The sequence below is a fragment of the Eptatretus burgeri genome, chromosome 4 (assembly GCF_056783735.1).
Source record: "Eptatretus burgeri isolate ZD-2024b chromosome 4, Ebu_testis_v1, whole genome shotgun sequence".
Taxonomy (NCBI): domain Eukaryota; kingdom Metazoa; phylum Chordata; class Myxini; order Myxiniformes; family Myxinidae; genus Eptatretus; species Eptatretus burgeri.
This window is the reverse complement of record NC_140964.1, coordinates 83,907,018-83,920,412: the sequence shown is the minus strand read 5'-3', so window position 1 is coordinate 83,920,412 and position 13,395 is coordinate 83,907,018. Positions and strand designations below refer to the sequence as shown.

The 13,395-nt window shown below is 40.3% G+C and overlaps 1 protein-coding gene across 1 annotated transcript in view; it reads left to right on the top strand.

The window, feature by feature from the left end:
• The window catches only part of LOC147028562 (multifunctional procollagen lysine hydroxylase and glycosyltransferase LH3-like), a 106,504-nt gene that overhangs the window by 61,495 nt on the left and 31,614 nt on the right, over positions 1 to 13,395 (top strand). The window contains exon 17 of the mRNA XM_085879087.1: positions 109 to 255. Coding sequence (XP_085735213.1) covers positions 109 to 255 — 147 coding nt within the window. The remainder of the gene's footprint in view (positions 1 to 108; positions 256 to 13,395) is intronic.

The window sequence follows — 13,395 nt, the reverse complement described above, 5'->3', positions numbered from 1 at the left end:
TTGCAATGCAAAATTGTTATAGTTATTGAACAATTGGAGTTGGAACATGTTCCAGCTTAGTGTTTTAAAGAGAAATGGCACCAATAATTAATCAGCTCTTCTCTTCAGGATGCACGTATCCAAGGTGGTTATGAAAATGTCCCAACTGACGACATCCACCTGAATCAGATCGACTTTGAACAACACTGGCTGCAATTCCTTCGCACCTACATAAAGCCGGTCACTGAAAAGATGTTCAGTGGATACCATACAGAGGTTTGTAAAATCCATTATTGGGTCAAAATGTCTCCCTCCTTTTTGTGCATGTCTCAAAATAGGTGGTTTGTCTCAAACATTGATAACATAAAGTGGTTCATTTTAATTGCCTCAACATGATCGCTGACCTTCGGCAGTCTACATCGTTTTGGGAAGCGCAAATGTACAATAATAAATACAGCTTGTTTGGCTGTGGCTATGTAAGGAATATTCACTTGTTGATTGGTCGCAGCACTAACCAATCGGGTGTGTCCATTTTACCCTTCACTCGTCAATTGGTCACAGCACTGGGGTGATTACAATATTGATGATAACGGTGCACATGCTTTGCTCACCTTGTGTTTCCTCTCCTCTCACAACTGTGATTTAAATATTTGTGATTACAATGCGGCGTATTTATCCCGTGCTTTCCTCACCTTGTGACTCATCCTGGTGATTACTATATTGATTGTGTTGCTATCCTTGATAATTTTACTTTTCTTCGCCTCCCTGGACACGAAGCGGCCATCCGTGCTCGGTGGGCCGCCAAAGGAACTTCCACCGGGGGGTGGGGGTCCCGGCTTTTATAGATAAATAGAGTATCATGTAATTTTTCTTTTTTTTTTTGCCAAAAAACGCAAAGCAGTGTTAAATCCAAAGTTGAGATGTTTGAGAAAAGCATGCCCACAAAATCTCAAACACCATAACATTTAATTGTGTCCAATGTCGAGGCTCGTGGAGGAGATAGAACATAGAATGGATCAGGATGTAACAGGACAAAAGGAATAGAAGAGAGAGAGTGAGGATGGGGATACACCAACAGCATGGTTGAGGGACAGAATTGATGGAGACTTGGAGAAATGAGGGATGTCGGGAAGAATGGGGGCGAGGGGAGGACACAACGGATGAACAATGTGGATGCAGAAGCAAACTCTCAGGAAGGACAAACTGTAAACATGGAAAGAGGTTGGTTTGGGGATGGTTAAGGCCCTGCCACACCTTGACGATTTAGCCAACATATGCCTGACATATGCAAAATTGGGCTAAAATGCCGGCACACGTCGAATACGTTATGGGTAAGTTTGTATACGTTAAGAGCACGCTGGCATACGTCATAGTACGCTGGCAAACGTCGTAGTTCGCCGAGCTGTTAGACAAATTTCCCATGTTTGAAATTTCCCGACGTATGCCAGCGTATGACTCACACGTTCTGCATAACGCTGGCCATAAGTTGTAGGCACGTTACACGATTGTCGACACACGTGACTTGTAAGTTACTCATACGTCGAAACACGTCGAGGTAATGTTTAGCATACCCGAAACTTATTTCTAACCTATGAGTAACGTGTTGTAGGCACGTTACGCGATCGTTGACACACGTCGACACACGTTACCTGTAAGGTACTCACAAGTCGAAAGACGTCAAGGTAATGGTTAGCGTCAGTGTTCCAGACTCCCTGGTTTTTATTTTATTTTATTTTTTCTTCGGTATGACTGTGATGTTGACACTTCGATTTCTAGTGCGGTTATAATATAGTATAATTAAAAGGCTGCCGCTCAACGATTCAAATCATAACCGCACTAGAAATTGAAGTGTCAACATCACCGTCATACCGAAGAAAAAATAAAAACCAGGGAGTCTGGAACACTGACGCTAACCATTACCTTGACGTGTTTCAACTTATGAATAACATACAAGTAACATATGTTGACGTGTGTCAACGATCGCATAGCGTGCCTACAACTTATGCCAGCGTATGCGGAATGTGTCGAACGTCGAGAAATTTTCAACATGCTGAAAATTTCTCGACGTACTCGGCGTACAATGACGTATGCCAGCGTACTACGATGTGTGCCAGCTTGCTCTTAACGTATACAAAACTTACCCATAACGTATTCGACGTGTGCCAGCTTGGTTCGGCAAATTTTTCATACGTCAGCATACGCTGGCTAAGACGTCAAGGTGTGACAGCGGCTTCACACTTCGATGTCTCGTGCGGTTATGATTTGAATCGTCGAGCCGCAGCCTATTAATAGCCGACGCCACCTGATTGTCGTCGATACGCTGCCGCGCGCTCTGCATAAGTTAGACTATCGTTGGGCAAAGGTTGTGAACGCCGACAACATGCTCAGCATTCGTTGGTATAAGTTATCTATATGTGATTAAAACGTTCTGTTTACGTTACTACTACGTTATGCATACGTCCAACACGTTATTATACGCCCAAAACTTTAAAAAAGCATCAATAGTTCAGCGTACGCCAGCGTTTTACATACGTTTTGATACGTTGCCATATGCTGGCTAAAACGTCAAGGTGTGACAGCAGCTTTAAAAAGGGTAGAAAATATCATGGTTGTGTGAGAGGGGTGATCTGAGGTTGTGGTGAACAGCTGTGTTGAAGCGCTGGAGGGAAGAATGATATTGAATAGACTGAGTAAGTTGATTTCACAGATGGGAAAAACGAGGAAGGAATGAGTGGAGGTGAGCAGTGATTCTGGATTTTCGGACGTTTCACTTTGCATGTGTGCTGAGGAAACACTGCATGATGAAGAATGCCCAGTCGGTGACTGGCTTTGGAGGCCAATTTAGATGTGGTTTACCCAAGAAAGATCATGGCTGATAGTGAGACCCAGGAGTTTGAGTGACTGAACGTCCACAAGAGGATTGTTAAGAAAGTAGATGGGGGGGTTCACCAGACAGTCCTTTACAAGAGACACAGTGAGAGTGTAAGATTTGTCAGGATTGAAAGATATATTCCTTTAGTGTTTGACTTGCTCATGATTCTATCTATGTCTGCAGAAAGGTAAGAGGCTCTTGCATGCCTGTCTGTAGGATGAGGGTTGTTACAGCAGAGGGTGGCATCATCAGCAAAAAGAGATAAAGGAGATTTTCCAAAGAGTCAGAGATCATTGATGAAGATTAGGAACAGGAAACTGTCTTGGAGCACCCAGTCTTGATAGGGATAGAAGATGAGAGGATCCTGTTGAGAGCCATGCATTGGCTACGTGAGTAGAGGAAGTCAGTTCGCCAGGTGTGGAAGTGGCCTTGGATGCCATAGGCAGAGAGTTTGGAGAGCAGGGCGGGATGCCAGATCAAAATATGTCTTGAGAGATGGCCCTGACCTCATGTCTGACATTGACTGCCTCCATCCATTATTGGGAGAGCAGAAGCAGCATGTCCATTTCAGAGTGACCTGATCTGAGATCAGGCTTTTGGAGAAGTGGAAGGATTTGATATCAACTGCAATAATGGATTCCATGACTTTGCTGATGATTGGAAGTAAGCTGATAGGTTTGCAGTTAAGAGGATCTGTCTTTGCACCTTGTTTGTGTAATGCGGTGATGTTGGCTGACTTCCAAGCAGAAGATGACCAAGGGCAAATGATAGGGTGAAAGTACAGAAATAGGATGTGCAAGAACAGCAGAGCATGTTTTTAGGACACGTGCACTGATATCATCAGGTCCAGTTGCAGAATCAGTCAAGGTTCGCCACAAACTTCTCCAACTTCTCAGGTAAAAAAGACAGAGTGCAGGAGCAATTGGATACAACTGGGTGGGTACGGAGAGCTCGCTCTCCATACTAGCATGGGTACGGAGAGCGATGGGTTGGGGACATAAAAATGAGGCATTTGGCCTTCTCATCAGCAAAGTCGGCTGTGGTGCCATTTGAAATGAGGGAAGGGATGAAGCAGGAGCATACTCCAAAGACGGACTTAATGAGGTGCCACCATGTTTTTCAGGAGAGAGAGACAAGTTTGAACATTCAATTTTGAGGTTGGCAAGATGTTGTTGTCTGGATCTCCTGTGGGTGGACACACACCTGTTGCTGGTTTTGTGGAGTGATCTGAAGTTGCCTTCAGTTAGATTTGCTTTCTAGAAAGAGAAGGCAAGTTGTTTCAAGGAAACTGCCTCATCGCAGGATTCAGTGTACCATTGATGGCAGCAAGGTTAAGATAACTGAAGATGAGATGGGATGGATCTGTGCATTGGAAAGATCAGGTTTCTATGGAAGAATTCCCAGGCTAAGTTTATATCAGGAACATTGGAGACCAGTCCTGAAGTGACATGGTCACTTGTAGTCCCTGCTCATCCGCTCGCACTTCCTACCACCTAAAGTCATTTCAGAGAAGGCATTCCATATCTTTCCTTCAATAAGCTTATAGTGAACGGTAAAAAAAAAAAATTGCTTACTTGGTGACTATCAACTCAAATAATCAGATTCACAGAAAGAAGTACTTTTAGTTGTTGGGGAAGGTTAGCTCTTACATGAATATTGCTACATGTACGGCAAAGCACATGAGAGGCAGGTTTAGATAGAAAGTCACATTCGATGCTTAGATAGAAAGAAAGTCACATTTTACCATTGAGTGGTAAAACGGCCGCTAGGGTTCAAAGGGTTAATCCAGGAAAATTACCAAACCTGGTGTTGGCTTGGTGGTTAGGGTGACTGGCTTGGGATCTTCAGGTCCTGAGTTTGAGCCCTGTTTGCCACTAAATTGACACCAGGTGGGGTTGACTCGGCCTGTCATCCTTCCAAGGTTGGTGAAATGAGTACCAATGTACTGGTATAGGGGTACAGCATCAGCGACATAGTTGTGCCCCACAAAATGATAGCTACCGGGCAGTCAAGTTGCCATACGTAAGAAGAAGAAGAGGAAGAATTCAAAGGGTTAAGAACATGAAATAAAGTTTTATTTTCTTGAGTTATAAAGATCATAAAACTTACATTTAATAATAATGATGATAAACTTTATCCAATGTTGATGGCGACAATTACCGATCAGTTGAGGGTGATGATGTGTTGGGGAGTTTGAGGTGGTTATTGTGTTGACAGCCCATGTTAATTAGGTGAATAAATGTGGAAAATAGTTCGCCGACCTGCAATTATTTGAGGGCATTGACCGCAATCCACAAACGTTGCCTTAGAATCTCGATAGAGCGGATGTCACAAAAGGGAAACTCACAAATGGCAAGGTCCTCCTGTACTTCAAATATAATAAAATAAAGATTTTAAAGATCGTTTTTAAAAATCCAGAAGTTTGCCACTACCCGAGCAGTTTTATACACTGTAATAAGACGACGTTGAGTCACAATTTAGGAGATGGAGGCTTTATTGATGAGTACGTAGCCATTATGGTGACCTGTTCTTCACCCCGATGCACGTGTCACACCCTCTAATAGTCTAATGCTACACTGTGTGTCGATAAATTGCATGGTTCTTGGAAGGATTTATGAAGGTTATTTGTGTTATGGATTTCAAGTGTATGATCCGATTTAAATAAAGGTTTAAAGGCATATAAATAAATAAATTCCGAGTCTTACCACCATTTTCCCCAGTGTCTATTACCTCCTGGTGTTGGCTTAATGGTTAGGGTGGTGGGCTTTGGATCCTAGGGTCGTGAGTTTGAATCCTGTTCAGCTGTTGAATTAATACCAGATGGGGTTAACTCGGCCCGTCATCCTTCCGAGGTCGGCAAAATGAGTGCTAGCTTGCCTGGTATACTATGTCGGAGTGGCGACCCGTCCAGGGTTGTGCCCAAGAGCCAAGGAGACTGCTAAGGCAGCACAAACGCTCTGCACAGAGTATGGTCCCAATCTCCTCCTCTTCTATTACCTCACCCTATGCAACACATTACATTAGTTATTTGTGCCTGTTGTTTGTGTCCTTCATAATGTTATGTCCTTAAAAACAGTTTGTTTCCCATTTGAAATTATTATCTTGCCAAAACGAAGTTTTTGCAAGATATGTTAGTCAGCTTGTATGTTTTTTTTTTTTTGTTTTTTTTGTTCGTCTGCAATCACGTGTAAAAAATTCTGCAGAGCACAGTTATCATTGGAAATTTTTGTAACTTCGCATATCGGAGGCCTATAGAAGTCCCTTTCTGTGCACAAAATTTTGAAGGTCAAGGTCACTTTGTCGCAAATCAGGGGAGTCGACGAAACCCTTATTTTTTGAGTAATTTTGATCGGATAGTCTTCAAACTTCATGGGAATATATCGTTCATGGTCTGGCGCTCAGCTGATTAATTTTTGGTGGCGATTGGCCTTGACCTTCAGATGTTTTTTTTTTGTCTGTAATCACGTATAAATCACTCTGCAGAGCTCAGTTATCATTGGAAATTTTTGTAACTTCGCATATCAGAGGCCTATAGAGGTCCCTTTCAGCGCATAAAATTTTGAAGGTCAAGGTCAAAGGTCAAGGTAAAAGGTCAAGGTCACTTTGTCGCAAATCAGGGGAGTCGACGAAACCCTTATTTTTTGAGTAATTTTGATCGGATCGTCTTCAAACTTCATGGGAATATAGTTCATGGTCTGGCGCTCAGATGATTAATTTTTGGTGGCAATTGGCCTTGACCTTCATGGTTAGCGCCTCAGGTCAAACATATTTGACCCCAAGGTCAAATTTTCAAGTTTTAGGAACCATATCGTGTAGTACCTCAAATTGAACACCTCGATGAGTGCTTTCTAGATATGTCAAGCTTGAGACATTATGACGTCATTTGGTGACGTTATGAGGCAAAAGCATATTTTTCATGGTTACTCTGTAGAACGATTCTCATCGGAATCTCTCGTAGGCAGATATTCTTCAAGGAGTCGCTCCTGGTGGATAGCACCTCTGTTCACCTCAGTGTGACCTTAAAGAAGTCACACGTGGTCACCTTTTGGCAAGATATGGGTCACCCTGCGGGTGACATTGGTTTATTTTTTATTTTGTTTGATTGCCAGACAAGCAGACAGCATACAATTATTTATCTTATTCCTCTCCTGCGCATGTGTGATTGGGACAAATTCAAATCCAAGGTACAGCTGAATGGCACACTTGTCTTCCGATTCATGTTCAAAATATAACATGTAATTTAAATAAGTTGTTCCTAGATTATAAACTGACTTTCGTAAACTGATGACAGATAGACAGACAGACAGCTGGATGGACGGATATACATGAACCAATTGCTAAACCCTGCTTTTTGCTTCACGTGCACAGGGTAATTAAAGGGAATATGCATACACATGCGGAGAATATTAAGTTATTTTTCCACATAGTCTCCATAAACTGCAATGCACGAAAATAAACGTATCAATCAGACTCTTGTCTTCTGGTGTCACTGCGGTTTCAGGCCGGCCCCTTCGAAGCTTGTCATTGATATCAGTTTCCCTGCTCTTGAAACACTTTGCTCAACATCTAACGTTGTTCACATCAATGGTAGAGTTACCATACTTATTATTTAAATGCCTATGAATATCCACAGGTGGAACCTCTTCTGCAGTAAATTCAATAACTGATCTCTGCTTTGTATGTACATCTCGTGGGACAGCCATTTTGAAAGTGTGGTGTGATGTTGTCACATAACCGATCACAGTAACGCTCAACTTAAAATGAGCAGGAGATCGTGTGTGTCGCAAAAGTTTCATCGAAATCATGTGTGATTTCAGAGAAAAGAGCAAATAACTATTTTGGGGGGGAAGGGGGGGGTCAATAAGCCATAGACCCCCTTAATGAGTGCAGATTTTGATGTGGTTGATACTCCTTTGTTCAGTATCAGATATGAAGCTTGGAGCAAAGTTTCATCAAAATCCCGTGGTTAGTTCAAGCAATAATGACTGAAGTGTTTACGGATTCACTGACTGACTGACTGGCTGACTCACTCACCGACGGACACTGCTCGATCGCATAAGCTCACCTGACTAAAGTCCAGGTGAGCTAAAAATGAAATAACTGTGTCAAAGAGCTTCTTTGTAAACAATGTTCCTGCTCTTGCCTTCTGGTGCAAAGTAATGTAATTGTTTTAAGTTGCCTACACGAGAGCACCCAACATAAAAGCTGCCCACGAGAAAAGCAAGTTGTCAAATTTAGTCCAACCACCTGCAAAGATCGTCCTTGAGCCTTGTTAATGGGCATTGGAAAGCTGATAGCATTCGATTTAAATAAGCTCTTCCTCTATCATAAACTGATAACAGACAGACAGGTAGACACGAACCAATTGCTTAACCCCACTTTTTTGTTTCGAGTGTGTGGGTAAAAAGTCTGGAGTGTAAAGGAGAATTTATTAACCTCCGCCATCTTCGAAGATGGATGGAGGTTAATGTTTTCACCCCGTTCTGTTTGTTACTTACGAAATCTAAAGATTTCGTAAGTATATTGATGACTTCCGTTTCTGTTTGTAACTTATGAAATCTAAAGATTTCGTAAGTATATTGATGCCTTCCGTTTCTGTTTGTTTGTTTGTTTGTTTGTAGGCACGATAACTCGAGAACGGAAGAAGCTACCAATGTCAAATTACACCACGTGATTCAGGATGGTGATGGCGAGCGCTGATTAGATTTTGGTCAAAATCGGTCAAAGGTCAAGGTCACAGTAAGCTCAAACATTCAAAAAATTATAACTCGAGAAAGGAAGAAGGCTACCAATGTCAAATTGCACCATGTGATTCAGGATGGTGATGGTGAATGCTGATTAGATTTTGGTCAAAATCGGACAAAGGTCAAGGTCACAGTGAGGTCAAACATTCAAAAAATGATAACTCGAGAACGGAAGAAGCTTCCAATGTCAAATTACACCACGTGATTCAGGAGCGTGGTGGCTAGCGCTGATTAGATTTTGGTCAAAATCGGTCAAAGGTCACAGTGAGGTCAAACATCCAAAACATTCGATTTTTGATGGTTTAGTACAGAATCATCGTAGAAACTTCTGGTTTGTGTCACTACCTTCTCAAGAGACAGCTTTTATTAGACAAGGTCAGAGGTCAAGTTGACTATTTCGTAAGTACCAGTCAATGACTGCTTGTTTGTTTGTTTGTAGGCACGATAACTCAAACGGACGAAGCGACCAATGTCAAATTACACCACGTGATTCAGGAGGCTGATGGCTTGTGCTGATTAGATTTTGGTCAAAATCGGTCAAAGGTCAAGGTCACAGTGAGGTCAAACATCCAAAAAATGATAACTCGAGAACGGAAGAAGCTACCAATGTCAAATTACACCACGTGATTCAGGAGGGTGATGGCGAGTGCTGATTAGATTTTGGTCAAAATCGGTCAAAGGTCAAGGTCACGGTGAGGTCAAATATTTGATTTTTGATGGTTTGGTACAGATAACTCGAACGGAAGAAGCTACCAATGTCAAATTACACCACGTGATTCAGGAGGCTGATGGCTAGTGCTGATTAGATTTTTGACGAAATTGGTCAAAGGTCAAAGTTACAGTGAGGTCAAATATTCGATTTTTGATGGTTTGGTACAGATAACTCGAGAACAGAAGAAGCTACCAATGTCAAATTACACCACGTGGTTCAGGAGGGTGATGGCTAGTGCTGATTAGATTTTGGTCAAAATCAGTCAAAGGTCAAGGTCACAGTGAGGTCAAACATCCAAAACATTCGATTTTTGATGGTTTAGTACAGAATCATCGTAGAAACTTCTGGTTTGTGTCACTACCTTCTCAAGAGACAGCTTTTATTAGACAAGGTCAGAGGTCAAGTTGACTATTTCGTAAGTACCAGTCAATGACTGCTTGTTTGTTTGTTTGTAGGCACGATAACTCAAACGGACGAAGCGACCAATGTCAAATTACACCACGTGATTCAGGAGGGTGATGGCTAGTGCTGATTAGATTTTGGTCAAAATTGGTCAACGGTCAAGGTCACAGTGAGGTCAAACATCCAAAACATTCGATTTTTGATGGTTTGGTACAGAATCATCGTAGAAACTTCTGGTTTGCATCGCGACCTTCTCTGGAGACGGCTTTTATTAGACAAGGTCAGAGGTCAAGTTGACTATTTCGTAAGTACCAGTCTATGATTTCTTGTTTGTTTGTTTGTTTGTTGGCACGATAACTCGAGAACGGAAGAAGCTACCAATGTTAAATTACACCACGTTATTCAAGAGGGTGATGGCTAGTGCTGATTAGATTTTGTTCAACAAAGGTCAAGGTCACAGTAAGGTCAAACATCCAAAAAATGATAACTCGAGAACGGAAGAAGCTACCAATGTCAAATTGCACCACGTGATTCAGGAGGGTGATGGCAAGTGCTGATTAGATTTTGGTCAAAATCGGTCAACGGTCAAGGTCACAGTGAGGTCAAACATCCAAAAAATGATAACTCGAGAACGGAAGAAGCTACCAATGTCAAATTACACCACTTGATTCAGGAGGGTGGTGGCTAGCGCTAATTCGATTTTGGTCAAAATTGGTCAACGGTCAAGGTCACAGTGAGGTCAAACATCCAAAACATTCGATTTTTGATGGTTTGGTACAGAATCATCGTAGAAACTTCTGGTTTGCATCGCGACCTTCTCTGGAGACGGCTTTTATTAGACAAGGTCAGAGGTCAAGTTGACTATTTCGTAAGTACCAGTCTATGACTGCTTGTTTGTTTGTTTGTTTGTAGGCACGATAACTCGAGAACGGAAGAAGCTACCAATGTCAAATTACACCACGTGATTCAGGAGGCTGATGGCTAGTGCTGATTAGATTTTGGTCAAAATCGGTCAAAGGTCAAGGTCACAGTGAGGTCAAACATCCAAAACATTCGATTTTTGATGGTTTGGTGCAGAATCATCGTAGAAACTTCTGGTTTGTGTCGCTACCTTCTCAAGAGACAGCTTTGATTAGACAAGGTCAGAGGTCAAGTTGACGATTTCATAAGTACCAGTCTATGACTGCTTGTTTGTTTGTTTGTTTGTAGGCACGATAACTCGAACGGAAGAAGCTCCTAATGTCAAATTACACCACGTGATTCAGGACGGTGATGGCTCGTGCTGATTAGATTTTGGTCAAAATCGGTCAAAGGTCAAGGTCACGGTGAGGTCAAATATTCGATTTTTGATGGTTTGGTACAGAATCATCATAGAAACTTCTGGTTTGTGTCGCTACCTTCTCAAGAGACAGCTTTTATTAGACAAGGTCAGAGGTCAAGTTGACGATTTCGTAAGTACCAGTCTATGACTGCTTGTTTGTTTGTTTGTGAACAGTATTACGGAAAAACTCCTCGACGGATTTCGACGAAACTTGGTGGGGAGGTTAGGTATGGTCCAAGGATCATGTCATTAAATTTTGGACTTGGTCCCCCCCCTCCCCCCAAAAATAAAACTGTTAGAGAAAAAAAAATTCTTTTGCATTTTTGCATTTCTACATGTTTTAAGTGATTTCCAACCCCCCCAAAAAAAAATTTGTTAGAGAAAAAAAAATTTTTGCAACTTTTTTTTCAACAAAATTTCGATTTTTTTTTTTATTTTTTTTTTGCATTTCTACATGTTTTCAGTGATTTCCAACCCCCCCCCCAAAAAAAATTGTTACCCCCCCAAAAAAGAATTTTTTTTACATTTTTACATGTTTTAAGTGATTTCCAACCCCCCCAAAAAAAATTGTTACCCCTCCCCAAAAAAGAATTTTTTTGCATTTCTACATGTTTTAAGTGATTTCCAACCCCCCCAAAAAAAATTGTTTGAGAAATATTTTTTTTGCATTTCTACATGTTTTAAGTGATTTCCATCACCCCCAATTTTTTTTACCCCCCCCCCAAAATAGAGAAATTTTTTTTTTTTGCATTTTTACATGTTTTCAGTGATTTCCAACCCAATCCCCCACAAAAAATAGTTTGAGAAAAAAAATTTTTTTTGCATTTTTACATGTTTTAAGTAATTTCCAACCCCCCCCAAAAAGAATTGTTACCCCCCCAAAAAAGGGGAAAATTTTTTTGCATTTCTACATCTTTTAAGTGATTTCCAACCCCCCCAAAAAAAATTGAGAAAAAAAAAATTTTGCAACTTTTTTTCAACAAAATTTCGATTTCTTTTATTTGCATTTCTACATGTTTTAAGTAAATTTCCACCCCCCAAAAAAAAATAGAGTTTTTTTTTTTGCATTTCTACATGTTTAAAGTGATTTCCAACCCCCCCAAAAAAATAGAGAAAATTTTGTTTTTGCATTTCTATATATTTTAAGTGATTTTCAACCCCCCCCCCCCAAAAAAATTGTTTGAGAAAATTTTTTTGGCATTTTTACATGTTTTAAGTGATTTGCAACCCCCTACAAAAAAATAGAGAATTTTTTTTTGCATTTCTACATATTTTAAGTGATTTTCCACCCCCCCCCAAAAAAAATTGTTTGAGAAAATTTTTTTTACCCTCCCCCCAAAAATAGAGAAATGGTTTTTTTTTTTGCATTTCTGCATGTTTTAAGTGATTTCCAACCCACTCCCCCAAACAAAATTGTTTGAGAAAAATTTTTTTACATTTTTACATGTTTTAAGTGATTTCCAACCCCCCCCCCCCCCAAAAAAAAAATTGTTACCCCCTCCCCAAAAAAGAATTTTTTTTGCATTTCTTTATGTTTTAAGTGATTTTCAACCCCCAAAAAAATTGTTTGAGAAAAAAGAATTTTTTACCCCCCCCCCAAAATAGAGAAATGTTTTTTTGCATTTCTACATGTTTTAAGTGATTTCCAACCCCCCCCAAAATTTCTTTTTTACCCCCCCACAAAAAATAGAGAAATGTTTGTTTTTTGTTTTTCTACATGTTTTTAGTAATTTCCAACCCCCCAAAAATTGTTACCCCCCCAAAAAAAGTTTTTTTGCATTTCTACATGTTTTCAGTGATTTCCAACCCCCCAAAAAATTGTTTGAGAAAATTTTTTTCTTTTTTACATGTTTTAAGTGATTTCCACCCCCCCCCCAAAAAAAAGTTGTTTGAGAATTTTTTTTTCATTTCCACATGTTTTAAGTGATTTCGAACCCCCCAAAAAAAATTGTTTGAGAAATTTTTTTTGCATTTCTACATGTTTTAAGTGATTTCCATCACCCCCAATTTTTTTTACCCCCCCCCCCAAAATAGAGAAATTTTTTTTTTTTTGCATTTCTACATATTTGAAGTGATTTCCAACCCACTCCCCCCCAAAAAAAAAAAATTTGAGAAAAAAATATTTTTTTTCATTTTTACATGTTTTATGTAATTTCCAACCCCCCAAAAAGAATTGTTACCCCCCCCCCCAAAAAAGGGGAAAATTTTTTTGCATTTCTACATCTTTTAAGTGATTTCCAACCCCCCCCCAAAAAAAAAATTGAGAAAAAAATTTTTGCAACTTTTTTTTCAACAAAATTTCGATTTCTTTTATTTGCATTTCTACATGTTTTAAGTAAATTTCCACCCCCCCAAAAAAAATAGA